At 49.8% G+C, this 27,397-nt stretch overlaps 2 protein-coding genes and 1 long non-coding RNA gene across 5 annotated transcripts; 1 reads left to right on the forward strand and 2 right to left on the reverse strand.

Annotated features, from left to right (window-relative positions):
* Window positions 1–3,087: 3,087 nt before the first annotated feature.
* PPCDC (phosphopantothenoylcysteine decarboxylase) lies at window positions 3,088–17,674 on the reverse strand. Its single transcript, XM_058847281.1, has 6 exons — window positions 17,402–17,674; window positions 15,807–15,971; window positions 11,830–11,925; window positions 9,438–9,566; window positions 7,534–7,702; window positions 3,088–3,703 (listed from the first exon to the last, which is right to left on the reverse strand). The coding sequence occupies exons 2-6, from the start codon at window positions 15,957–15,959 to the stop codon at window positions 3,618–3,620; spliced, it is 633 nt and encodes a 210-aa protein (XP_058703264.1). The 5' UTR covers window positions 15,960–15,971; window positions 17,402–17,674; the 3' UTR covers window positions 3,088–3,617.
* Window positions 17,675–17,883: 209 nt separating this feature from the next.
* On the forward strand, window positions 17,884–20,710 carry LOC131583297 (uncharacterized). Its single transcript, XR_009278477.1, has 3 exons — window positions 17,884–18,032; window positions 18,539–18,810; window positions 20,573–20,710. It is a non-coding gene; the product is annotated as an uncharacterized LOC131583297 (long non-coding RNA).
* Window positions 18,903–26,233, reverse strand: SCAMP5 (secretory carrier membrane protein 5). 3 transcript variants are annotated; one of them, XM_058847244.1, is made up of 8 exons: window positions 26,100–26,192; window positions 25,100–25,193; window positions 24,433–24,509; window positions 24,033–24,161; window positions 22,176–22,332; window positions 21,436–21,537; window positions 21,170–21,287; window positions 18,903–21,061 (listed from the first exon to the last, which is right to left on the reverse strand). In XM_058847244.1, exons 3-8 carry the CDS (start codon window positions 24,437–24,439, stop codon window positions 20,867–20,869), a joined length of 708 nt encoding a protein of 235 aa, XP_058703227.1. In that variant the 5' UTR covers window positions 24,440–24,509; window positions 25,100–25,193; window positions 26,100–26,192; the 3' UTR covers window positions 18,903–20,866. The 3 variants fall into 3 exon arrangements, with proteins under 3 accessions (XP_058703227.1, XP_058703228.1, XP_058703226.1); XM_058847245.1 differs by lacking the exon at window positions 25,100–25,193 and adding an exon at window positions 24,927–25,005 and having other exon boundaries at window positions 26,100–26,171; XM_058847243.1 differs by lacking the exon at window positions 25,100–25,193 and having other exon boundaries at window positions 26,100–26,233.
* Window positions 26,234–27,397: the final 1,164 nt, after the last annotated feature.

The following is a 27,397-nucleotide window of genomic DNA, read 5'->3' on the forward strand; positions in this document are numbered from 1 at the left end:
GCAGAGCTAATTTCCCTTTAGGATCCCAGGAGCCTGTGGTCAAGAGTATATTCATTTTATCTTTACTGTGATGACTAAAGTGACCTTTATTCCTCATCTCTCTGGACAGCACAAAGGCTTTTTATTCATTCCATCCCCTTTATCCTGTTTTCCCTGGAAAGTCAGAAAAGTGAGGTACAACACCAAAGCCAGCATTCCCAGAGAAAAATCCCCATCTCCATCTAAAGAACAACATGAGATCCCACTAATAAAACCCCAGACAGGGTGAGACCTAGCAGGGAACTGCCCCATCGGATTATTTCAGTCCTCTGTGCATCTCTGAGCATCCCTGCTCCAGGGAATTCAAGCTCTAATTATGCTCAATTATTCCTGGAAACAATTTTTCAAGCACCTACCGAGGCAGATGGCCAGGGAAAGAACCCTGCACCTGCAAGTTTTAACTGGGAGATTGCCCCACCAAAGCCAAGCTATCAGCATTGCTGGTGCCAAGGAGTCTGTGCCAAACCCTGCTGTGTCTTTTGGCACCAGCCTTATCACCAGTCATGGTTGTGCTGCTGCTTCCCAGCATCTCCCAGGTCAGGAGGGCTGGCCAGACAAAAAAATTAGGCACATGGAAAGCCAAACATGAGGGCAGAGGTTGGAATCACCACTATCCCTTTGGATCATCTCCCTTTTCCACTGTCACTGCAATCTTACAGGACGAAGATTTGTGTCTCATGGTGTTCTTTTGAACCCTGCCAGAGCAAGGAAAGGAAAAAACCTACCACCATCCCCCGTGTCACCCTGTGGCAACCCCTGGCCTCCCTCAGTGCCTGGCTGGGCTGTGGTCGGGGATAAGCCCACTTCCTGCCACCTCACATGCTTTGGGGATCCGGAGTGGGCAGCATCCCCACACCCAGGGAGGGGCCGGTGCCAAATCCGCAGCCCTGGGGTGCAAAGCAGGTGCACCAGGCACAGCACGGAGGCACCGCTGCTCAAAGTCTAAATATAGGGAGGTTTTGTCACTTTTTTCAGATTTTTTTTTCCTGCTGCAGACTCCCAAGATGGAGGAGTGGGATGATACATGTGAGATGATGCAATTCCCATCCCAAGTCAAGCTGGGGAGCTAACTCCTGATCAAAGCCAGACCAAAACAGCACCACGGCATCTCCATCCTCCAGTGCTCCCCGAATCCAAGCAGCAAAGGGATCCCATTGGGGATCCCATGGGGGAAGCAGCCAGAGCCAGGGATGCTGAGAGGCATGTCCAAGCCCAGGAAAGGAGCTGGGCTGCTGCCTTCACTCAGCTTTTGTCCCGGCTTTATCGCTCCCAAGCCATGCTGAAAGAAACAGTTTTAAGCGGGATGAATGAAATTGCAACGCAGCAGGATTCATGGGAGTGCTGCCTCGGTCATCCGGGAGTTTAATGGGAAAGTGAAACAAAAAATCAGCATGTGGCTCAGAAAGAAGAGCTGAAGGAAAAGAAAAAGCTCATGGGAAGTGTTTTGGGCCTGCCCTGTGAAGCGGGGTTGCACACAGAGCTGTGAGGGATGGAGGTGGAAGCCTGAATGCCCCGAGGGATCCATCCTTCAACACCTCTTGCTGACCTCACTGGCTAAGAAGAGCCTGGCAGTGTCTATTCCCCAAGACAGCACAGAGCCCTGCTTTGGAATCAGGTCCATCATCACCTTCAAGCCTCATCCTAGAAAAACACTGTCCCAAAGTCACCTCCTCAAGCACACAGGGCTTCCCCCAGTTCTATTCCTGCTCCTTTTCCTCAGGGAGCAGCTCAAGCCCGTGGGCTGCCACACCTCCCCTGTACCAGGCTGGAAGCTGCTTCCCAGAAGAAAGTAACTTTTTCTTCTATTTGCCCTGAAGGAAAGGTGATTTGGGCAGGGGTTTATCCCAGCCTGGAATGCTATCACAACCTGCTTCCAATGAAAATATCACAGTGCACAGAGGATCACTTGTCAACATTTCTGGAGTAGCTCAAGGTGGCAAAGCAGGCTCGGGAGAGAGCAAGGCTCTTATCAGGGCCTTGGTGTTTTGTCCTGGGATAGAGGAATCTCTGTTGGATTTTCTGTGCTGCCAAGTCAAGGAGCAGGAGGAAGGATAAACAACTCCAGGCACAGGAGATAGTCACGACAGAGCCCCAAGGACAAGTGCCAGTTGTAGCAGCCAAAACACACATTTCCCTGTGAGCAGCAGAAACACCATTCACCATAAAAACTCATGGAAGCCAGAAACATCTCTGCTACTGTCAGTGAGCTTAAGGGAATGTTCTCTGAGAGGCTGAGAGCTAAGAACATGAGCAAATGATGCAGGTCACTCCATAAATCCTGGCAAAATGCAGAAGTCACAGCCACAACACCACTACAGGCCTCTGTGTGAGCCACAAGCTCTGCTCACACCAGGATCCTTCTCAGAAATTGTGACTCCCTGGATCTCTGTCAGTGGAAGAGCCAAAACAGGGAAAGTTCAGAGGTTTTATTTGTGTGGGATGGATAAGTCAAGCAAACCTAACCTAGTGACCTCTTCCCTTGTGCACAGCAGGCTGGAGGTTTCCCCCACAGACAGGGTGCACATGCTGTACCCAAGGCCTCAAATTTGTTTGGATTTAGTCAAAAATGAACTCCATAGGTAAGCAGTGCTCTGCTAGAGCAGCATGTTCCACAGCTCCCAAACCCTTCAGGAGGCAAGATCGTGTTCCCAAGGAAAGGCTGGACTGGGGGAGCCCTGCCTGGTCTGGCCCACAAGGGCACAGGATTTCCCAATTTATTCATGCCAGGCAATTAACTTTCAAGCTGAAAAGGTCATCAGAGATGAAGTTTGACTTCATTCCCATGGGAAACACCCACCCTTGGCTTTCCATGAGGGCCTGGCCTGCTTGTTTCCTGACTCTGGCACCCACATGGGCAGGAAGCACTTTGGAATGAGGCTGATACCTGCATCCCTCTCCAGACAACAGCTACAAAAGGGCAAAAGGACTCCTTTCAGTCATTTTTCCTCTGTATCTGATAAAAAAAAACATAAGCAGACACAACAACTTAGAAAAGATATTGGCTCAGAACCCCTCCCAAAGCAGTTACAAGAGGCAACTCATCAGGGACAGGATTAAAACCTCCTTTTTTTATTAAGTTCCCAGAGGGAAAATGCTTTTTAGATAGTGACTCCTGCTGGGAACATGCAGCCAGCACAGCTATGGACCAGACTTTGGACAGCAGGAATAGTCTTGCTAGACACTTGCTAAAAGGGTCTGGAATTACCCTGCACCAGAATTTGCAGGGCCTTTTCCTCTCTAGAGCCACTGGAGCTCCAACAGCTTCTGCAGCCTGCCCAGAACAGAGCAGGTGCAAAGCACTGGGAGCTGAGCAGCCTCGGGAAGGGATCGTTATGCCCAAGATACCACAGGGTTTTCCACACTAAAGCAGCACATTCTTGGCTCTGTTTTTTGGAAGTCTGTGGTGAGGTACCACATTTCAGTTTGGAACCAGCTGGAAGACAACCGTTGGCTCCTTCTGTTGAAGAGCAGCTAAAGGTATGCCTGTGATGGGTACCAGGGCAGCTGAGCCCAGCTTCCTGCTGGCTTTATCTCCAAACCATCACAAGGCACAAAACCACCATTTACATGTCAAAACATCAGCTCTGCCTTGGCACATCCCATTCTTCAAGAATCCTTTTAACTCTTTCCACGATGGTCCACACTTCTGCCATGGCACCTCGGCCTGCAGGGCAAGAGCAAAACCACATTGTGAAATCCAGGGTGTGGGCAACCTAAAAAAAAGTGTGTGGAGCAAAATTCCCCATCTCACCTCCTTTCTCTGGGGTATATATAAATCTAAAATTGTGTTTTCCACTATCTTTGTGTGAAATGTTACATAGTGATTTGTGTCATTACGGAAACACACCATGGAATCAGTATAAACAATATTGATCTTAAAGTAAAGCATGGACAAGAGACAAAGGTTGATTTCAAAAATGATTTCATTATTTTTGTTTAAATCCCTTTGCTGTGAATTGCTAGCTTTTGCTGTTATGTATTTTTGCCACTATGGAATTGCTTAGCAAATAATTATGAATTGTATCCACTCTTTATGTATAAAGAAAACAGCGGGCTTGTGTGAACATGTAAAAACTTGTTACTGCTGTTACCTGCTTGCTAAGAGTGTAACCTGGCCACATGTTGGAGCTTTGTCCAGACCCTGTGGGGGTTTGCAGCCACTGCTGCTGGGGAGATAGCCAACATGTTTGGGCTTGCCTGGACTTGTACCCCAGCACAGAATGCACAGCCCAACAAGAAACTGCCTATAAAAGAGGCAGGGACCACGGGTAAGGCGGATGTGTTGGTGGAGCGTCCCCAGCGCTGCTTGCTCGTCCCTTATCAACAAATTCATAAACTGCCTTATTGATTGACCAACCCAAATTCAACATTTGTGAAATGGTCTCTGCCTATACAAAAGGCTTGACAAATCCATACCATTCCCATGATTCTGCCTGAGAGAAAAGACCTCCATTAGAGAAAGCTGCTGTGGATTCCCACCAGCCTGAATGTTGGGAGCAACTCTTGGAGAAGGCTGAGTGTTGGACAGAACAAAATGGAAAGGCTTTTCCTTTGTGCCTGGTTATCTGCAAGATGAACATCTAATCTATGCTGTGCTGCTGCTTCTCTATTGTGAAAAACGAGGTTCACATATTTTTCATATAAAATTTAAAAAGCTTAATAGAAAGACAATTAGGAGATAGAAATGAAGTAAAATATATAAATAGGGCCGGGTGCCTCAGCATTCAGCCAAGGGCACACCTTACTAACAAAGGATTGTCCCTTAAAAACAGAACCCTACTACATATTCATAAATTTCCATACATAATTCAAACATTCCTCCTAACTTTTAGATGTTCTTTTGTTTAGTTTTAAATCGCCCCCTCCCCAGTAAATCAATCTTCTTGGCTCCACCGAGGAGTTTCACATTCCCTGATAACAGAAATGCAATAAATTCCTCCCCCAGAGCTCTGGTCATTGCTGTCTTCATCTGGATAAGATAATCTAAGAATGCAGGGGAGTCTCTAACTATCTTTTTCAGTCTTTGGGTTATACAAACAAAAATAGTTTTTGTTTTAATACTATGCCATAGCTCAACATATATATGTATTATACAACTATTTCTAATTTTCATCATTTCAGAAATAGAAGGAACTGTATTAATACAACAGTTTTCTAACCTTATACATATAACATTCTTTTTAATATTTGTGAAAAGCCAATAATATAATATGTATCTATAACACCTTTGAAACAGTTTTTAACTCAGGCTCAGAATATTAAAGACTGAGATGATTAAATCACCTCGTCTAACCTTGTGTGCTGAACTCAGCTCTGGGAACTGAGGCCATTCACTCTTCTAATTTGCCTGGAGCTGAGGAAAGATGCTTCTCCCACAGGTATTTGTCTCTTTCGAAAGACTGAAAAGGAGTCTCTCTTGATACTTTGTCCTGCTGCTTAATTGGTCTCATAATTTACTGCTCAGCAAAAGTTAGTTCTGGGAGGTGTCGTTTTCCTCTTTGTCAGACCTGTCAATCCCAGGAGGCCTGGAGCATCCTGTGGAAAAGCTGCAGGCAGATTTGGACCCTTCTGCTCTCCTAAGCTCAGGGAGAAGAGCTGCACCTGACAAGAGACACTCCCTCTGCATGGTTTCACAGAGCTACACCCTTCCAGAACACTTCCAAGGTCTGACTTCTTCCTCCAGCACCCACTACTCCAACACCTCTGGCAATTCAGTGCTGGACTTTTAGGTTCAGCAAAGCATACTCTTACAGCACAGCTCATGCCTACAGGTGGAAATCTGCCAGTGTGCAAGGCTCTAGATATCCAGCCAAGGATGATGAAGGTATGGAAACTATTTAATCAAGAAGCTCAGTTTGGTGTTCTAAGTCTTTTAGCTGACTTTCTGTCTAAACCCACCCTTTACTAAGGGAGAAGAATTCATCAGGTAAAACTTGGGGGCAGTGAGGATCTGATGCATTTTAGGTGAGACCCAGCCACATGGGGTGAGGAAGAGAAACCTCCTAGAGCAAAACAAACCACAGTGTCAACAGACAAAACTGGTGCAAACTGAATCTCTCCTGCACCAGATGTGAGCTTTGCTACGTGCTGCTTGTGTGAAAACCAGGGAAAGCCCTGCATGGATGGAAGCCACAAAACCAAAATGAGTGAGGAAGAGGCTGTGGGGTGAAAGGCCTGAGAAAAGGGGAAGGGGTGAAAAAAAGTCAGTTGTGGAGACTAGTTTGGGTCTTCAGAGAGATGGAATCCATTAGTGCCCTCCCATAACCTCCCTACAAGCTGCCATGAAAAGTCCTGGTGTTTGCCATCAGGAAGATCTTGTTGGGAATTGACTCATGAGCACAAGTGAAGTCCAGCCAAATGTGGCTGCTCCTGCCATCCCTGCACCCCTCTCCTCCAAGCTCCTTCAGGAATTTGCTCTCACAGCTGAGACAGCTGAGCTGGATATGAAGAAATTTGATGCAATCATATCTAAAATCCCAGTGGAAGGCTAATCACCCAGGATATTTCAACTGATGTCTGAGTCCCTTGACTACACTAACCTAATTGTAAATATTTCTTGGTTTTCAGTTCTGAAAGTACAAATCTCCAGAGGCATTGCACCTAGGATTCCAAAATCAATCTAGGCCTAGAATTTAACCACAAGGGACATTTTAACAGCGTGTCTCTGTCACAAACTGTTTATTGGACTGACAGGATGGTTATAATCCTGCTGGAGCTGGGACTGCTACACAGAAGTAGGTGCATAATACTCTGTAGGTAATAGCTGCTGTGGCTGGAACTGGGGGATGTTTTACAGAGATTTCCCCAATAAAATGGTAATAAAAAAAGCAAACCCATTCATCCAAATGGTTTGTATCAAAACCTTCCCAAAAGTCAAAATACCTCAATTTAAAGCAGCTACTAAAACTCAAATGAGACCATTATTTCTTAGCACTGCAAGCTAAATTTATTGAATCTGAACTTCCTCCACACCCCTCTTTCACTTCACAGAACTCTGGTGTCAAAACCCCACACCAGAACTTGTTTGGGAAGCTAAAAAGTAACCCAGGCAACAACAACAACAAATGTTAAATGTGTGTCCAGCTACATCCCCAGCTGCATCTGCAAAGGGGTTTTCTCATTGTCTGCTCTCAGGGATGAGATTTAATCCCAATGATGGAGCTGAGGAACTGAGGCACGATGAAAACAGCCCTCAGTCCAAGCAGAGGGCAAAGTCAGGACACCCAAATCCCAGGCTGATAACTCTCGCCACAAGAACCTTCCTTCTCTTTGATCTCCTCTCTTCCTAAATGAGCATTTCTGTTCAATATCAGGCTCAGCTGAATGCTCTTAAGGCTACTTAAAAATTAATGATGAGGGATAACACAGGGCAAAGCTCCAAATTGTTTGTACAAGCCATGGCAGTTCAACATCTCTGTGGCCACACAGCAAAAGGCAGCACATCCCTCCCGGATGAGGAAGGGAAAGGGGCAGGAGCCATGGGAAAGGACTGACCTTCATCTCCACACACAAGTTTCTTCACCACACAGGGGATCTCCGTGTAACCAAAGCCCTTCAGCTGCTCCACCTGCCGAGCTGTGATGGGATGCTCCCACATGGCCGTATTCATGGCTGGGCAGAAGAGCAGGGGTTTGCTCAGGTCCCACGCACGGATGACACAAGTCTGCGGGAGAAGCCAAGAGAGGGCTTGGATTTCCTCTCTCCTTCCCATCCCTTTGCTGCACCTTTCCAGCCTGGCTGTTGTTCTCAGTGCAGCTGGACTAACCCATGGGCTGAGACTAATTTGTAGCATATTCCAGCCAAGTTCATCTCTGACAGGCAAGAAAGAAGAGGGAGGCTATCCTCTGGGGAGGATAAATCCCACCCTGCTACAGTCAGCAGCTCTGGAACAGGAGGTGTACAGACTGTGTGAGAGATAGAGAAGCTGAGAGGTGGCCACAGATCTTATCAGCTCCAGAGAAACCCCCAGGGCAACACTTCAGATAAGCCAGTTGCAAAGCTGAACACTGAAAGCTGGCAGTGAGTTTTTCTGACATGATATGCCAGCTGGATCCATAACTCCCCACAAGGGAAGCAGTGCTGCTTCCAGGATACAACAAAGGAGAACACGAGTGCATCTGAGCTGCTGCAGGAGATGCTGGCGGGTTACAAAGCATCTGGCAGCTCCTGTGTGCTACAGGCAATCAAATTTGACTCCTCAGCACTTACAGGATCATCTCATCCCCTTGGAAAGATAAATGCTGGTTGTTAGTGCAATGTCCATCAGATTCCCCAGGCCTTGCAGCATTTCAAACAAAGGAGTTCCCCAAGGGAGCAGCTCAGATCACAGAGTTCTTACAGGAACCCTGCCCATCATTTTTTATACCCTGTGACCTGAACCCCTCCCAGCACAAGGAAATCTGACGGAATCTGTTCTGAACTGCCAACCAGCACCTCCAGCACTCACTTTCCTTTCCTGGAGCTGCCTCTTCCCTTCACAAGGCTCTCGAAGACTGGCAGGAGACAGTGAAGCCACACATCCCTGACATTCTTCCTGAGCTATTCCCTCTGCTAAACCACCATCCACAAGGGACCCAGAAGGACAAGACATTGCTTGTCCTTCCCACAGTTCTTTCTGGCTTCTCTCAGGTCCCCAGTGACCTTCTCTGGGTGGATTTTGTTCATTTGTATGTTCATATACATATATATATTTCTTACCCAAAAGGCTGTAGGTCACACAGATCTGCAGCTTCCTGAGATCTTCTGTGTGGTTAATGCCTGGCCACAAAATATTCAGCCCCACTGAAGGTCCCCAGCACCCAACAACGAAGCACACTCCCTTTAAATACACTTTCTGATTAGGCTGAAGAGCCTCAAGAGCACTTGAAATACTAAAAAACAAGCCTGAACAAGCAAAAGCCTCTGTAGCTGAGAGAGGGGGGTAAGTGGGCATGAGCATGTTTGAAAGTCTGTGCTATGTTAGGTGAGGGAGGTGGTGAAGTAGCAGGAAGTAAACAGTTTTATCTGATCTCACAGGTGTCTTTCCAGATTGCATGGAAAAAATGTAGAGGAACTCAAAAGTGAGTGAGCACGTGTTTGTGTGTACAAGTGACAGAGAGAGAGGATGGAGGCAGAAGGAAATGCCACCCTCCAGAAAAAGCAGGGAAGACACAAAACAGGGACCAGAAAATAACATGAGAGACTGACAGAGCCGAGGAGTGGGAAGGGATTAGGTCAGGGAAAGAAAGAGAAGGAGTAGGGGAACCATGCTGGGGAAGAGAGAGACAAGCAGATGAAGCGGGAACAGAACGTGCAAATCTCACTGTTGATGATGCTGCAGAAGCACCAAGATTCCATGGGGGCAAGGCCAGGCAGTCCTCAGGGGTGGCAGCAGTGGCAGGCAGAGCCTGGGTACTCACCAGCAGGTTGTCACAGATGCCATTGGCGACCTTTGCCAGCGTGTTGGCGTCCAGAGGTGCCACCACCATGAGGTCAGCCCAGCGCCGGAGCTCAATGTGCAGGACGGGGTCTGAGCGGCCCTTCCACAGCTGTGGGGGAAACCAGGTGGAGAGCACCAAATCTTCACACACCTTATCAATCCTACCTCAGGAAACACAACTCCTTACGGAATCCCTGTGGAATTATGCTTACGGAATTTAAGGGATGGTAGCATCCTTTCCCCACAAGACAATTCACACATCTGATAACCACAGATTTCAATTCATAGCCAAGAGCTGTCCCCACCCACAGCATCCCTTTGGAACTACTCCTAAGAGTTCCATCCTCCAGCCAGCTGAGCCAGGCAGGCCCAAACCAGGGGTACATTTCCTGGGGAGCCCATGTGATTTATAAGCTTCACATTGAAGTGAAGCTGCCCACTGGCTTCTCATGAGGTACAGACCCCTAACTGAACAAATCACTTTTAATTAGGATGCACAACCCTACTTACTCTCACAGCAGCAAAGGTAACCCTCCTAAGTACTGCAGGGAACAGTGTCCTGTTGGCTTTCTCTGTGATGGATCAGGATTATCCAGTTTGGCACTTCCCTCCTCTCTTGGCTCTTTGAATCACTGAATGGTCTGGGTTGGGAGGGACCTTAAAGCTCACCTTGTCCCATGGGCAGGGACACCTTCCACTTGACCAAGTTTCTCCAAGGCCCATCCAACCCCTGAACACTTCCAGGGATGGGGCAGCCACAACTTCTCCTTGACACATTCACTCTTGAGTGCATATTTCTGTTTTCACTAAAGCCCCGAATTGTCCAAGGTTGGTCTTAAAACCAACCCTGGTTTTAAGAGCTCAGTTAACCAGGAAAGAGTCCTGAGAAGCAGCAAACAGCATCAGGTGCTTATTCCCCAGAGGACATCCAACCACAGGCCAGCATGGGCTGCGTCAGGGCCACAAACTGCTCCTTCTCTGAGTCATGGGAAGCCACAACAAAAAGGCAGCATCCGAAAAGCTGGGGCTTCCTGAGCACCTTTCCCACCTCCTCCACTCACTTCTATTCTTTCTTGTCATTTTATTACCAGAGTGAAGTATCTCACAAAGAGATGCTGAGCAGGCTGTCACAGTGAGCCCAGAGGAGGCTGTCAAGCTGATCAGAAGGATGGAGCACCTCTCCCAAAAGGAAAGGCTGAGAGAACTGGCAGTGTTCAGCCTGGAGAAGAGAAGGTTTTGGGATGACCTAATTGTGCCCTTCCAGTGCCTGAAGGAGCCAGCAAGATGGAGAGAGGCTATTTACAAGGGCCTGGAGCAACAGGGCAAGGGGAAATGGCTTCCAGCTGCCAGAGGCCAGGGTTAGATGGGATAATGGAAGAAATTGTTCCCTGTGAGGGTGGTGAGGCCCTGGCACAGGTTGCCCAGGGAAACCATGGCTGCCCCATCCCTGGAAATGCTCTAGGCCAGGTTGGATGTGGCTTGGAGCAACCAATAGGGATAGTGGAAGGTGTCCCTACCCATGGCAGGAGGGTGGAAATGGATGATCTTTGAGGTCCCTTCTAACCCAAACCATTCCGTGATTATTTCTCACCACAAGGGCACCGTGCCTTCTCTCCAGTGTGCCAGCAGACCTCAAAGCCTGACCTGCACCTCTTCTATCACCCCACTGAGGGTTCCTCAGAAATAGCTGCCTGAGACTGTAGCACCCTGGGATCCAGTAGGTATCCACCAATCCCTGAGACCAGCCAGAAGGTTTCCTGGCCCTTGCCATTGGCATGTTTCTGTCCACTTAAAAGCGATGCTCATATGTGAGCACGAATAGGGGTAAGGAGAGAGCACCTTGTGCTCAGATCAGCACTGCAAAGCACGGATAAAATGTATGGAAAAACAAATCTTGATGCTTGTACAATGAATCTCTTCCTACTCAAGGACTCTCAAAGTGTGTCACTAAAACTGCAGTCAGGAGAAAAAGCCATTTCGCAGGGAGCAGAGATGTTCACAGCCCTGACAGCTGAGCTAGGCAGAATGAAGCTGCTGCCTGTGTGACAAGTATGACTCATGACAAGCACTAAACATGCTCACCATGGCTCTGCAGTGGCTGTCTTGACATTTCCTGACACTCCTCTCAGAGCAGCTGGGCGCAGGGTGAAGAGCGACTGCTGTTACCCTCCCTGCTTGCTGCAGGACAAAATCCTGCAATGTGTCAGGGTAGCCTCTCTCTTCCTCCTCATTTACAGCACATTCCTCAAAAGCCATTTTCCAAAGATATATTACTAGACCGAGGAGTGAGTCTTGGCCCAGGTTTAAAAAAAAACTAAATGTGGTTTCTTGCAAGAAAACCTAGAATGGTTCTGTTTGCAAGAACAACTCACCTGCCACTCCTCTTCATCACCATAGAGGGTAACAGGAATCTCCTGGGCATTGTAGAAATGTTTTGCTCTCTCAGTAGTGACCACCTTCACCTCGAGCTAAGCAGAAAGAAAAAGACCACTGGTTAGACTTGAGGACAATTTTGAAGGTTTTGTGGCTTCTCAGAGAGCCTCCCCTATTCACAGCCGAAAGACCAGGCCACCACAGGCATCCACAGGAGCCAGAAAGTCATTTCATGTCTGCCTCAAACACACAGGTCCTCACCTGCCAAGCAAAAAGGAAAACCTCTGTGCACATGTGTCCACAGCACAGGGTTTCTGTGCAACACAACCAGTGGCTTCCACAAAGAGAGACTGGGTGAGCACATGAGAGTTCCCTCTGAAATCTCAGATAAACCTGCAAAGCCACTGGAACCTTCCTTCATTTATTGGTGTCTACTGGGGAATGCCTATCCCATCCTTCAGATGTTTATCTGAAAAACTTACAAAAGGTTTCCACTTTCAGAAATCTTCCCAAGTGGAAAAGGGGGCTTTTCCCTGTTTTCTATGTGTCCCGCAGCTCTGATAAGTGTTACCAACAGCTCCTGCCACAGGCAGTTAACCAGAGTTCACAGTGATCAGCCAGTGTCAGCTCTGCATGCTGACTGCCCATGCAGGACATGGAGCTGAATTTCCAGCTGAAATGCCTCCTAAAGATGTTTCTTGGGTCAAGAGGCACGCCAGCACACGGATGGAGCACTCTGAAGACTGGTGATGAGGAAGGCAAACGTCAAGGCTGCTGATTACAGTGAAAAATACCCTTTTTTCCATGGTATTTGCCATTGCCTGCTTCTTCCAGCAGCTCCCAAAACCCACTGCATGGTTCTGTTCATCTGACAGTGAGATGGGGAGAAATCAGCCCCACCAGCAGCTCCTTCCTGCTGGAAAACTGTACCTTGAGGTAGAAAACTGATTAGATACTTAGTGTATGCACTCTTTCCTACAATCAGCTGCTGGAAACCTCCAAGCTCCAAGTTTCCTGCAACAGCAGCACTGATGTGACAGAGCACATGGATCCAGCTCCCAATACCATTTATTTCACTGGGAATGAAGCAGTGCTGGCTCCTTGCATCCTATGAGACTTGAATTAACAGCTGGAAGCATTGGAAAATCCCAGCCTTGGCTAATTGTGGCCACTGGTAATTTTCCCGGTTTTTTGAAGGAAAGGACAATACAGCTGCCTGACACATTTTTGGTACTGTACATTTGCTTTTTTGCCTCTTCTAAATGTCTGTTTTTCTCAAAGCACCTCTGACTGAAAATCACAGGTGTCTGTAGTGTTTTTGAGTAAGAAAATCACACTCACAGGCACTAGCTAACTATTATTTCCATTCTAACCTCACCCCACAGGAAGCTGCTCGAGCCAAGCAGTGACACCCACAAAGGTGCTATCGCCACTCCGCTGCGCCATGGGCCTCGGGCGAGGTGTTAACCTCAGTCTGCAGGAAAATTTATTTATTTGGGGGGGTTTAAAGGCCACTGTGAAGTTTGAAGGAGGACAGCTGCTCTCTGAAGTGGTACCATTAAAAAAAAAATATTTATTTTTTCCAAGCATAAGCCCAGGACTAGGGAAGAGCTCTGGCTGGTGAACACTGCATCCAACCATTCCAGGCCAGAACATTCCAGAAGGAATTCCATTCAAGGAGTCTGAGTGCTGGTGGCCGAAATCCCACCACCCCCCAGGAAAGCTGTTCTGTGAGTTAAATATTCTCCCTAATGCAGGTTTCCTGCTGTGGTGGGCTCCTGATTCCCTTGTTCTCAGCAATTCCTTCAAGTCAGCTACACTGGGAAGAGGTCAGTGATCTCAAGATCACTTTAGCCTACACAGTTTATTCTTTCTATTTACCTGGCACACCCTCTGCTTGCCTGGGGATATCTTCAACTGCAAAGGCAGTCTGGCCATACTCAAACTCCCTCACTGGAGACAGTTTAGATTAGTTAGAGGTCTTTGGCTTAAGCCAAATCTCCAAAACAAATTTTACCACAAAACTGCTCTCCTGTGCTCAGGCAACATTGCTGGTCTCTGACAGAGGATTCTCTTGGCACAGCCCTTTCTGCTGAGAGTAAGGAGGTGCATATGATTATTTTTTAATGGCTTTCTCAGTTCTGACAGCAAAATCTTTCCAGACAGCCTGAGCACATGAGAATGAGCAGCTCCTCTGTTAAATGGCACTGACAAGCTGAGGCTGCCTGGCAGGTGCACAATGAAGTGGCAGGGTGTGATTTGAACCTGAAGTCCAGGTGACATCCTGGAACTTCAAGAACAAAACATTTTGCCCATGGAAAAGTCTGTCCTTGCCTTTCTTTATCCTAGGATCACAGTCTGGTTTGGATTGGAAAGGAAATTAAAGGTTCCAGTAGCACCCCCTGCCATGGGCAGGGACACCTTCCACTATCCCAGGGTGCTCCAAGCCCTTTCCAACCCAGCCTCAGACACTTCCAGGACAAGACAAGGGCAAGTCAAGCAAAAGGCAGTGTCACATCCACTGGCACCCTGGAGAAGGTGTTAAAGTTTAATGAGCAGCAAAATCACTCTGCCAAGTTGCTCACCGCAGACCATTTCAAGCAAAACATCAATTTAAACTAACCACTCTGGTTGCAAGCCTGTGACCACATCTCCTCTGGTATCAAAGCCTTTCCTCTGCTCCTGCCCTGCCTGCTTGTAAAGTTCTGCTCCAGCAGTAAAGAAATTGATGCAACAGCCTGGTGCAGGACTCAACAAACTCCATGTTACACTGACTCAGCAGGCCTTGAAATCACAGCAGAAATGAGTAAATAACTTTGATTAAGAGTCACCTCCCAGATGACCCACTTTTGCTTTTTCTGCCCTAAAATGAGTGGCCACAAAGTCTGCACTGGATGTCACAGACTTCTGCAGCTGCACAGAGAGTTTGAGTCCAGCTGTCTGCAGCCTTTGATTATGAAACCAACACTCAGAGAGAAGTAAAGGGTTTGAGCCACATTCCTACCATGGGTCATTTGCATTCTGCCTGTCACCTGCACAGAAGGATGTCCCAAGCTCCAGGAGCAAAGGAAAACCGACAATCGCCACGGTAATTCAAGAAGGAGAGGATCAGAAGATCTCTATCTCTGGCTGGTCACCCCTCTCCTTGATGTCATTTTTCTTTGTCTCTCTTATTTCAGGCTGGGACCTTTGACCTCAATAATCACATCAGGTCAAGTCATTAATTAACTGAGGCCTCACTTTGCCACACATGCCTCATCTCCAGCACCCTTTCCAGCCTGGATATCAACATCAAGCTTCTACTCCATGCACCCACAAGGTACAGCCTCCCCAGTCATCCCAAAGGATATTTATCTAATCCAATACATCTGCAGATTTCAGTGCACCCCCTTGCCCCGACACGTTCTTCTTTCACTGCTCCAAAATATTTCCTCCATTTCTAAAAACCTTAAAGTTTTCTATGTTTAACTTTATCCTACAGCAGAAAAGATCACATTTCCATTCCTGATTAGTCACCAGTGGCCTCTGCTGGGCATCTCTGTTACTCCAGACAACAAAGAGTAAAAAAATACTACACAAACACATATAGCAGCTTGTGTTTTCCATTTCTGGTTTTACAAGGTCTATTTTTCCTTTCTGGATCACATTTGGAAAAGCCACATCCCACCCATGGAAAACTGCAATAGCCTGGAGATTTCAAGTTTCAGAAGCATCACCTCTGTCTGCAACCACATCTGATAACTTGACTGACAAGGACAAACTCCAGAAAAAAAAACCTACCCAAAGCAAAGATATTTTCAAGTATGAAATGATAAGGGAAAAAAAAAATTAAAAACAGGTGGAATCTTCCTCACAGAAATTTTTGAACTAAAGGGCCCCCTAGGAGGAACTTGTCATTTCAGCAGAAGCCATGTGATCTCTCCTCAAAACCAGGGTAACTCCAATTTTGCAAAGCTCCACCAACAGCTTCACTCACCCCAGGGATTTTCAGCAACTCTGACACGAGCAGGGGCAGCTTGAGGGCAGCCACACTTCCAGTCACTCCCACCAGCACATGGAATTTCTCCCGTGCCACAGATGAGCTGTTTCCTGCAGACATGCCTGGTTCTGGCAGGGAGATGGGCTCCATGCTCCAATCCAACTGTGCAAGGACAGGAAAACAAAGACGCTGGACTAACAGAGCCTCCAAGCACAGCTCCAATCCCAACACATTCCCAAGATCCGACCTGGACTCTGAAGGACCGAGAGTCATTCAGAAAAATGGGATGACTCTGGGTCATCCCACAAGGATTTTAGCACCAGCAGAACTTTAAGGGCAGCTCAATGTTTAATTACATTTTTCTCTCGGATACTGGGAAACAGACTACTAAAACTTGAGCAGAGAGGCCACAAAAGCACCCTGTAAAGTTCATGCCCCCAAAATTAAGACTCTCTCATGTTGAGCACAGCCAAGAATTTAAGACATATAAATAAATCAATTTGGGATAAAATTTTACACCAAGTTCTGTAAAGGCAAACAACCCCCTGCTGTGTTGCTTTCCCTTTGCACTCTCTGGTGATTAATAAATGCACAGGGATGTCTTAATAATTAAAAATGTGGGGACTCATTGTATGCACAACCATCTTGTTTCTTACTGTGCTCCTAAATAAGCACTAAAAATTATTCCCTAGCAGCTCTAATTCAGGTCTGCTGCTTCTTCCTGACCTCCCTATGCTGCTGATAAAAATCAGAAATTAATGTTTTGGTGGGGAAATCGACACAAGTATCTCACATATAATCAATTAATGATTAAGTAGCAAAGAGTAAATCCAGTTCTTGAAAAATCACTGCACCCAGCAAAGTTTGTCCATTTAGTGACGTCCTTGCTGTTCAAACTAAGCTGCTTGGAATCACTTTGGGTGGAAAGAAGATGGACACAGGCTGCTCTGATTTTTGGGAGCAACTCAGAGGTTGGAGAGAGGAATTTCACAGGATCACAGCCTGGTTTGGGTTGGAAGGGAAATTAAAGTGACCAAATCCCATCCCCTGCCATGGGCAGGGACACCTTCCACTAAAAGCCCAATTTCAGCTTTGCTGATTAGCAAAGGTAATTAAGAGCTGAGGAAATATAGCAGGACATTGGCTGAGAGATTTTAATGCTACACCATGCTTCACATATTTACCTATATCTATTCAAAATCAGATTATTATTAATCATAAAATAATAAAAATTATTATCTACTTAATGCATCCTTAGGATGTTTCCACAATTAACTCCACCGAAGGATCCACAAATTAAAGCATGGGTATTAAAATGTAAATCTTTAAGTAGGAAACTTTCAAAATTCTTATTAAGTAATGATGAAAGAGTTAAAAATTGTAACATTATAAAACAATTATTAAAATAGTAAAATAATGATAAATATGGTAAAACAATGGTAAAAAGGTGAAAATTTTAAAAGGGCACAAATTTTAAAAAAGCGGCAAATAAAACTATAAAATAATGCCAGAAGATTATAATAAAAGCTGTATGTATAATAAGATACGTAATATAACGATAAAAAAGTGCTGGGCTGCCGCTCTCCTCTTACCCAAACAGCTGTGGGGAAGCAGCCACCAGAAAACAAGCAATTTACAGGCCCTTAAGGGTTAATGAAATCGACTTTTATGCGGCAGCGATGCTGAAATCGGCCCCAGAAGGCCGCACAGCAGCACCGAGAAGCCCCGGGGGCTCTCAGAAGGCACCAAAGAGCGCTCCGGTACCGTTCGAGGTAGGGCCGGGGGGGCGTGAGGGACGTGAGGGGCCTGAGGGCCGCGGGCTCCGGGCGGGAACGGGGCCGCAGCCCGGCAGCCACGGGGGGTGCCGGGAACTGGTGCACGGACAGCGCTGATTGGTGCGTACTGCTCCCGCCCACGGCGCTGATTGGTGCGTACTGCTCCCGCCCACGGCGCTGATTGGTGCGTACTGCTCCCGCCCACGGCGCTGATTGGTGCGTACTGCTCCCGCCCACGGCGCTGATTGGTGCGGGCAGCGCGCGCGCCCGCGCGCCCGGCGGGCCGGAGGAAGCGGTGTCATGGCGACTCCTGAGGGCTCAGTCCCGTGCTACCGGTCGGGAGGACTCTGTGCCCCTCTGTGCCCCAGTCGTGCCCATGAGAGGGATCTCGCTAAGGGCAAGCGGGTGGCTTCAGGCTGCTCAGGAAGAAGTCTTAACGGGGATCCTGGTTCGTGACAAGGTTTTGGAACGTAACAAAGTCCAGAAAAGCTCGGTGTAGAAGGCGTGTGGGAAACGGGGTCGAAGAGAGGGTCTGAGGGCCCCTCAGGTGACAGGGGTGGTATCTGAGCCTAGGAAAGTGTTAGAGACCAGGAGTGAAACCTTTCCTGCAGGATTCAGGGCAGGCACGCAGAGTTGGCAGGGAAAAGTGGCTTAAAGGACAGAATATTCATTGTCTGAGGCACAGACAGGACGAGGGGGAATGGCTTCCCATGCCAGAGGGCAGGGTTAGGTGGGATATTGGGAAGGAATTGTGCCTTGGCACAGGGTGCCCAGAGAAGCTGTGCCCCATCCCTGAAAGTGTCCAAGGCCAGGCTGGACAGGGCTGGGAACACCCTGGGATAGTGGAAGGTTTTCCTGCTGGATGAGCTGTAAGGTCCCTTCCCACCCAGATCATTCCATCATTATGTGGACACAGCAGATCTGGGGCAGCACATGGTGCCCAGCCCTTTGCAGATTCTGCTCCAAAGCAGCAGTTATTTGGACATCCCTCTGATACTGGCTACAAACAAGCAGCAAGGACAGCAAGAGGCACAGGGCTCTGCTTTGCTGGCTGCAGGACGTGGAAGGCAGCAGGGAGACCTCAGGAGAACCCCAGGGGTGTTCCATCCCGAGAAGTCTCTTGTGCAGCAGCACCCCACCTCTCCCACCCCGTGGGCTTCAGGAGCACCACGCTTTGATCACACATCAGCCCCACCTGGAGCAGGGACAGCTTACAAATAACCAAGGTGAGAACAAGGAGTGGAGTTTCCCACCTGGCTGGAGCCATGGGGCAACATTTCAGAGCTCACACACTCAGGAGACACATTGGAGAGGAGGGTTAGGTGCTGAAGCAATGCCTGTTAGTTACAGCTCATTACAGTTATTATTATTGATGTATCTTATTGTCAATGCAAGAGGTGAAGTCACTTAATCCATCATTTCTCAGACACGGATGACAGAGCACGTGGTTTGGCAGAGTAAGTTTTAGGCGAGCTAGAAATGGATTGCACAATATTTAAACCTGATTAAGTACATAATAGGCTTAGCAAAGGATTACTTTTCTCCTGACATTTTATACATAAATATATACACACACACACACAGACAGGCATTTTATCAGTAGCTGCATTTTAGTCTGGTCAAGAGACGACTGCCTATTGCAGAATGACTGAAGTGATACCCTTAAAAAGGAAACTAGTCTTGGTGTGCTTTGCTGGAGAAGATCCTTTTTGGGGTGATTCTCAGGGGCAGGGGTCACATCCAAGCATCACTGGAGGGCTGGAGGGGTGAGATAAGGGGCTGGGGACTCGCACAGTCCTGGCTGGTGGCACTCTGAGCTCCTTCCCTGTGCCAAGCAGGAGATACTGGAGCCAAGGGGCTGGATTGGATTCTGTTTGGGCTGCTTTTCGAGGACTTGGAGAAAAATTTGGCTTATTTAAAGTGCATTTAGAGTTGAAAAGCATCTTGGAGAAGTAGCTTTCCCTACTCCTGCCCTGCAGCATCCATCCCATTTATGCTCCCACTCATAATCTTTTCCAGAGTGTGCCAGTCACCTTCCCCAAGAAGTATTGGTTTGAGCTCAGCTGCCTCCTGCTAGAGTGCAGGATCATTATTTAATGTCCAGCATCCCCAAACTGGGCAGGGATTTGGGCCTGACAGGGATTTCTGCACCAGGAAAACACACAGCCGCATCCTGCCACGCTCTTTAGGAGCGCAAGTGAGCGGTCCTTACCTCCAGCCTGGAGGTTTCCTTAAGAGACTTAAACTAGCACAAACCTCCAAAGCTAACGGGGACAAAACTTGGCCTGGCTGTTTCCATGAGCAGCGAGACTGTTTGGATGTGCTGGGATACGGAGTGGCAAGATTTGACCCGCAGCCTTGCCCAAGCGTAGGTCCTCTGAGGAACACTCTTGTTGGTATTACAGCTGCTTTTCAAAACAGAAGCCTTTAAAAAAACCAGACTCAGGATGCAGAATCTGGAATGGGATGGTTGTATCCCACAGGGAAAACCTGTCCTTGCTCCCCAATGCACACACACGCGCACGCACACACACTGGTCCTCCACGTCAAAGTGTAAACTACTCACAACACCACACACTGAGAGAAGTTGTAGATCCTGAGCCAGGGAGTAGATTAGGAATCTCTTGGCTTCCAGCATATCAACAGCAGGATTGAGGGTTTCTTATCTTTTTTTTTTCCCTTTTTTTTTTTTTTTTTTCTTTAATGCTATATCAGCCAGCCACCTGCTAGTTAAAAAGCAAAAGAAAAAAGAATTCCCAAGATTGCTTGCCCTTGCTGAGACAGTGGCAAGTGGCTGGACACTACCAACTGAAAGAGAAAACTCACACACATCAAAAACCTGTTCAGGGCTTATTCCAAGAGGGAAGATGGGTGCTGGTTGCTCTTTTTCCCTTTTTGGGAGCTTGGGGGGGCTTTTGGCTGATGAGGTTCTAACGTACACCTATCACCACAGTAATTAAAAAACCACCACCGTACACTATTCCACAGGGAAAAAGAAGACACATGAATGGACACTGACTACCACACACAACAACAGCCCTGCAGGTCAACTCACGGCCTCTTCAGAATGAAAAAGAAAGGAGAAAAGAAGAGCTCAAGACAAGAAAAACAGAAAAAAAAAAGGAAAGAAAAAAATCCCAAAGGATCTCGTTACAAAGATGGGAAAAGAACCACCATTATGGTACACTCTGACTTTCTGAGACAGCTGCAGAAACTCGGCTCAGGCTTCCTCCTCCCTTTTTCCCCCCCAGCTCTTCCTCCCGAGGACAGTCCCGCTGCTGCTCACATCTCGTTGGAGTAGGTGTAGTTGGGGGTGGCCGAGTACTGCGTCTCGTGCTGCATCATGGCACCCTGCGCCGCCCCCATGGCCGCATTCTGGGCCGCCTGCTGCACGTGGGGGTTCTTCCAGGCCCCCGTGGTCCACTCCTCCTGCGCTTTGCTGAAGCTCCCGCCGCTGCCCCGGTAAAACTTGTGCACCTGCAGGGAAAATCCGGAGGGGCTGAGCACCTGTGGCTGGCGCAGAGCTCCCAGGAGGCAGCGAGGGCCCCCCAAAGCAACGTGGAAACCCTGTTTTTCCTGCCATACCATGGTGAGAGCAATGAAGGAGAAGACTGCCATAGCTGTGAAGAGCACGGTGGGGATGAGCATCACGACAGCCGAGCCCACGTTGGTCCCAAAGAAGGAAATTGCTGCAATCCAGCCACTGCAAGGAGATGAAAACAACCGGTTCATTCACCAGCTCTCCCAAACTGCCAGCAGCCCTCCCAGCTCCTCAAACCATCTGCCCCAAGGACAGAACCAGTTAGGACACTAAAATACCACAGTGACCAACACAGCAGCACTTTCCTTACCAGACCCCCCATCCAGGGATCCCCACTGCCTGGATAATGCTGATCACCAGCTGGGCCATGAAGGTGAAGAAGAAGGCCATGAAGCTGAAGGAACTGTCTGTCCTGCAAGAGAAGGCTCAGTCACTCCTGCACCTCCCTGCTGCACTCCAAGGGAAGGGAGATGCTCCTACGTTTCAGACCTGGCTGTGGTTTAGCAGGAGGGTGATGAAAAGCAAAATTAAAGGCAAAGGAGAAACTGCAAGAGGCTGGAGGTGGTCCAGGGACAGCTGGGAAAGCCACGGGGCACCAGACCCTCCCTATGGCTCAGTCAGCTGGGCTTGAGGCCATCTGTGTTGGGACACAGCTCTCGGCTCACACCACCCCACATGGGGAATAAATGCTCTTGATTTCGGGATTGACCTCAGCACCATGGGTAATCTGTACAAACACCTCGAGGATTTGTGGAAAAATATAAAAGATGCCTCAGGGACGAGAGGGAAAGTGGCAGCCCAGCTGCATCCTCACCATTGTCCCCCACTGCTGCACAGAGGCTCACAGAAAGTATCCTTACATCGCCTGATGGGGGGGTTTGGCCCCCAGGAAATCCCAAACACTCTGGTTTTGAAGGTTAGAAAGTAAAGCTAAAGGGCTGCACAGAAAGGAATTCCCCCAATTAGTCAGGCAATGCCCCAAGCTAAACACTGACCATTTACGAAGGAAAACAAGGCAAAAAGAAGCCAGGCTCAGGTGCAACCACTTACTTGAAAGCTTTGTAAATAGGTCTAAACCAGCAGACATAGGAGCAGGGCGTAAAGAGAATGAGCCAGAGAATTGCCAGTCCAAAATTTACAGCTCCGCCGCCTCCAATGAGCCACGCGAGGCAGCCCACGAGATTCACTGCCAAGGTGATGCTGTTCACTGCAAACACACACACACAGAGCAGAGTAGCACGGACACAAGGGTGGCACTGAGACACCAAGGACCCCGACCCCAGGGATGCGGCCTCCGAGTCCTGCCCTAACTGGGCTTCCCTTAAATTAAGCTGGGAGCACATTCCCAGGCTGGCTGGGCCAAATGGGGTCAGGCCTCAGCTGAGTGTAACAGGAGGAAAATCAATGTATCATCTCTCAGAGTTGTAATTCCCTAAGCATCTCCAGGGCTCTGAAGATCGGCAGGAGTCATATCCTCCCACTCCAATCAAGCCAGCACACATTTCCACTTATAAGGAAACTGGAGGAATTGTGATGAAGTTTTTTGCTTGCTCCAGATACATCTTTGCTGAAGGAGCTTGTGTAGGAATTCCCTGAGCACCACTGAGAGCCAAAATCTTGAACTCCTGACCCCGCCTCGCCAGTTCAGGGGGTGATACATTTCACTCGCCCACCCCTGCTTGGGATCAGGCCACACAAGGGCTCCGACTATGAATCCCAGCTCAGCAGACACAGGACAAAGCAGAGAAGGCTCAGCTGCCTTCTGACGCCTCCGAGTTGGGAGAATGATTCATTATTTCGACGAGAACGAAAGCCCTCCCACCGCTGCCTGCCTGAGAGCTGCAGCTGGCAAGGGAAGGAGCTCAGCTGCCCGGGCTGCCCTAAGGGACATGAAAGGACCTTCCAGTCACTCTGTGACGGGTGTCTGAGGGGCTGGTGGGGAGAAAATGACCCAGAGAAGAGCTCCAGATGCAAAACCCAAGGGACAGCAGCTGGCTCTGAGAGCTCGTGCTTGTGCTGAGGAGCAAGAACCAAGCTCTGTTACTTTAAGAGGAAGAACATCTTGGTTGGGATTGGGAGGGAATTGGACACCCCCAAGAGAGCTTTCCTGGGGGTGCACAGCTTTTTTCCTCCCATGCCTAAAACAAGTAAACCCTCGTGACATGAGGAAGCTACTCCGGGGTCACCATCCTGACAGGACACAGCCCCAGGGATGCCAGCCTGGTGCCATGCCAAAAGCAGGAACACACAACCCCTGTGGTGTTAGCTCAGCTCTTCCTAACCTGCCCCTAAAGCACCAGTCACTCCCTGGGCACGGATCCTTCCAAAGTTCAGCGGAAATGCCTGATAAGGGAACTAAGTTCTTCTAAAAAGAAATGAAATGCTGGTGGCAGCTTGCCCTGAGCTGTGCATGTTTCCACCTATGTTGGGGTATGACCTGTCCCTCTGGCTCTGATCCCTGCCCAGGGTTGGCGAAGAAGAGAGAGATCCAGGATAGTTGGAAGAGCTGGAAGCTGGTGACAGCTCTGTTAGCACAGCACGGCACACAGAGACATGCAAGAGGAACGGGCAAGCTCTGGGAAGCCTCAAGCTCCACGTTTTGGAGAGCAGGCACACCAGCCCTCCAGTCTGAGCCGTCTCCTCCTTACAGCAGGACATCAGTGTAACCACCAATGACCCTGGAACACTGAGCTCCACAGCTCCATCCTGGAGGTTGGAAGGGCTGGAATCCATGGGATGCTGCAGCCCACCTCTCATTCCTGAGTTTTAACAGGAGACACCAAGGCTTGGAGGGGGAGAAGGGCTTCCCCTGACCTTGCCCTGCCCTTTCAGCTGGCAGCTTCCAGAGGAGCAGCCTTTGGAGAGGCAAACAAATCCCACTGTAGCCATTCCCCCACAGCCACTCACACATCCAGAGGTAGTAAAGCCGCTTGGCCATGGTCCGGTGCTGCGGCGGGATCTCCGCATCGAAGTCCTGGTAGAAACATGGCTTCAGGGGGATGAATTTGGGCAGGGGAGGGAAGTTGTTCACCTTTTCTGCAAGGAAAAGTTTCACTGCTGTCAGGCACTGCCCAGAGCTGAAGAAAAACCCAGAGACTTCCTAAGTAACCCCAAGAACTGACAAGTTTTACACAGAAGTTAAGGATTTCCCATGGAAACTATTACCAGCCCACCCAAAAGGATCAAATTCAGCCCTCACTGGCTACACCAGTCCTGCAGCCATGGACATCCACCACCCCACTGGTGACTAATGAGATGACATTATGGCCAGTATAGCCCATGATGATCTCCAGAGCCCCCCCCATACCTGCCATGCTGGCACAGGCTCAGCCTCTCTGCTCCTCAGGAAAAATACTTGGGAAAAATGTGGGAGCTTTATCAAAGCTGGAGGATAACAAGAGGAAAGGTTGATTGAAGTGGTCAGGGACCTCTGCAGAAACCTTCACCTTCCCCCCTCTCCCAAACAACTCAAGAACAGCAGTTTGCTTCACTTGTGTGACACTCTGGACTATCACACATCCAGACTGGCACCTGGCTGGCACTGTGATAAATCCTGGCTCCTCGGGCTCAGGCTTATGTACCAGTTAAGGCAGAAGATTACGAGAGGATCCAGTGATGTAGGGCCTCCCACTCCCAACTGACCTACATCCAGGAGAGGGCCAGGTAGGACAGCAGTGGAAAGGAGGTGGCTGTGGGCTGTTTGAAACCCTCAAGTTCATGATCTGGCCCCAAAATAAGTATTTTTAAAAATGTATTATTGTTATTTTTGCTGAATTCTAGCACAAGGGACTACCTGGCTACCTTGTAGCTGCCATCTCTGCAAGCCCAAGCCAAAAACAAGGCCAAAAAGGGAGTAGGGAAATCAGAGCAGAGAAATCAGCTGGGAAAAAAAAAAAAAAAAAAAAATCAGTGGCGATTGTCACTAATGAGTCACTTGAGTGCCTGGCTTAACAATTACTCATGTCATTTGGCACCTCATTCCAGAGCATGCAGGTGGGAAAGGGAGAGCTCGGCATCTCAGGACCATCCCAGACCATTCCAAGCTCAGCTCTTTGCCAGAAGTGAAAACTATCGTGAATTAAGACAAAAAATTAAGACCTGAGATTTTAAATAGAAGCGTGAAGATGGCGTATCCCCCCACCTGCCTGCAGGTTTTTCCCTTTCCCAGCTATCCAGACAGAGCTGGCAGCAGTCAACACATTTCCCAGGACACGGAGTCCCGGCAGTTGGTGCCTGGAGCTCCCAGCAGGATTTGGGGGGTTCTCTCTGGGGGTCTTCTCGCACCCTCCAGCGCCAAAGACACAACGAACCCCCAGGGCTCGGCGTCTCCTGACATCGGCGGGCAGCCCCCGGATGCTTGCATCCCGCCCGTGCTATAAATACGAGCTGCTCGGGCTCGGTGACGTCCGCCCGGCCGCCCCTAGCCACGTGTGTCGGGAGCGGGGACCCACGGGCAGGCACCCCCCGAGCCCGCACCTGCGCCACGGTGGGGCCAAAACACCGGCACATCCATCAGTTCGGGTGGGGTTGTTGTGCAAATTTAGGGATATGATGGAGGGGCTGGAATATGGTGGAGTGGATGGGCAAAGGAGGGGGATCACCCGGGGGATGGCACCGAGAAGAAAGCCCTCTGGTGCGTGGGGTGGGTTTTGGGAGGGCAGGCAGGGCTCGCTCTCGCCGTGGGTCCCTGCCCGTGCGTTTCCACGCGTGAAGGGCTGCGTGCCCCACGCATCCCCAGCTCAAAGCGGGAGAGGCCTCCCAGCAGCGGCCTGGATCGGAGAAAAGGGCGGCCCAACCCCCGCTCGGTCCCCGGTGCACCCACGCGTGTGCAGGGTCACCGCGGCTGCCCCCATCCCGCGCATCCCCCCCCGCAAGCGGGCTGCAGAGCGGGAGGTCGGTGCAAAGGGCACCTGGGGGGAGCATCCAGCGCCCTCAACCCGAGGCGTTTCTCCTCTCCGCACTCCGGGGACTCACCACGTGGCGTGATCCGTCCCGTCCCCTCCGGTCCCCGGCGGGTGGCGGCGGCCGCCCGCCCGCCCGGTGCTGCTCCTGCCGCAGCGACCGCGCTCTCGCGAGACTGCGGCGCCGCCGCCGCCCGGGCCATGGGCAGCGCCGGGATCTCGCGAGAGCGCTCGCCGCTGTCCAGGGTCCTGATGCCGCCAGATGGAGGGGCGGGGCCGAGGGGAAGGGGGCGGGGCCTGTATTTGGGGCTCTACAGGGCTGGGCGTGCTCTGTAGGGATTGTGGGGCTCCATGGGGCTGGCAGTGCTCCATGGGGCTTGGGGGGCTTTACAGGAGTAGCGGCTCTGTAGGGCTGGGCGTGCTCTGTAGGGATTGTGGGGCTCCATGGGGCTGGCAGTGCTCCATGGGGCTTGGGGGGCTTTACAGGAGTAGCGGCTCTGTAGGGCTGGGTGTGCTCTGTAGGGATTGTGGGGCTCCATGGGGCTGGCAGTGCTCCATGGGGCTTGGGGGCCTTTACAGGAGTAGCGGCTCTGTAGGGCTGGGCGTGCTCTGTAGGGATTGTGGGGCTCCATGGGGCTGGCAGTGCTCCATGGGGCTTGGGGGGCTTTACAGGAGTAGGGGCTCTGTAGGGCTGGGTGTGCTCTGTAGGGATTGTGGGGCTCCATGGGGCTGGCAGTGCTCCATGGGGCTTGGGGGGCTTTACAGGAGTAGGGGCTCTGTAGGGCTGGGTGTGCTCTGTAGGGATTGTGGGGCTCCATGGGGCTGGCAGTGCTCCATGGGGCTTGGGGGGCTTTACAGGAGTAGGGGCTCTACAGGGCTGGGAGTGCTCTGTAGGGATTGTGGGGCTCCATGGGGCTGGCGGTGCTCCATGGGGCTTGGGGGGCTTTACAGGAGTAGGGGCTCTACAGGGCTGGGCGTGCTCTGTAGGGATTGTGGGGCTCCATGGGGCTGGCAGTGCTCCATGGGGCTTGGGGGGCTTTACAGGGGTAGGGGCTCTACAGGGCTGGGCGTGCTCTGTAGGGATTGTGGGGCTCCATGGGGCTGGCAGTGCTCCATGGGGCTTGGGGGGCTTTACAGGAGTAGGGGATCTACAGGGCTGGGAGTGCTCTATGGAGCTTGGGGGGCTTTATAGGGATGTGGGTTCTGTAGAGAAGGGGTGAATTGTCTCCTACTCATGGCATGGCAAGTACTATGCGGGTAGAAGACCACCTTCGGTAGGGCAGGGGCTCTGGGGGACAGCCCCTGGCAGGATACACAGGCTCCCTGTATCCAGGAGGCAATGGTAAACCAGCAGGTCACACAAGCAGGGCC

The sequence above is a fragment of the Poecile atricapillus genome, chromosome 11, assembly GCF_030490865.1.
Source record: "Poecile atricapillus isolate bPoeAtr1 chromosome 11, bPoeAtr1.hap1, whole genome shotgun sequence".
In the NCBI taxonomy this organism is placed as follows: Eukaryota; Metazoa; Chordata; class Aves; order Passeriformes; family Paridae; genus Poecile; species Poecile atricapillus.

Excerpts from the sequence above, each read along its gene's own strand:
- PPCDC (XM_058847281.1), bottom strand. The coding sequence starts at position 15,959 with ATGGAGCCCATCTCCCTGCCAGAACCAGGCATGTCTGCAGGAAACAGC. Across the intron at positions 11,926-15,806 it reads AGTTGCTGAAAATCCCTGGG|CTCGAGGTGAAGGTGGTCAC; the intron begins GTGAGTGAAGCT and ends CTTTCTGCTTAG. Across the intron at positions 7,703-9,437 it reads GCATCTGTGACAACCTGCTG|ACTTGTGTCATCCGTGCGTG; the intron begins GTGAGTACCCAG and ends CTTCTCCCGCAG.
- SCAMP5 (XM_058847243.1), bottom strand. Across the intron at positions 21,288-21,435 it reads ATCCCTGGATGGGGGGTCTG|TGGCTGGATTGCAGCAATTT; the intron begins GTAAGGAAAGTG and ends ATCTCCTTGCAG. Across the intron at positions 21,062-21,169 it reads CCTTCATTGCTCTCACCATG|GTGCACAAGTTTTACCGGGG; the intron begins GTATGGCAGGAA and ends TTTTCCCTGCAG.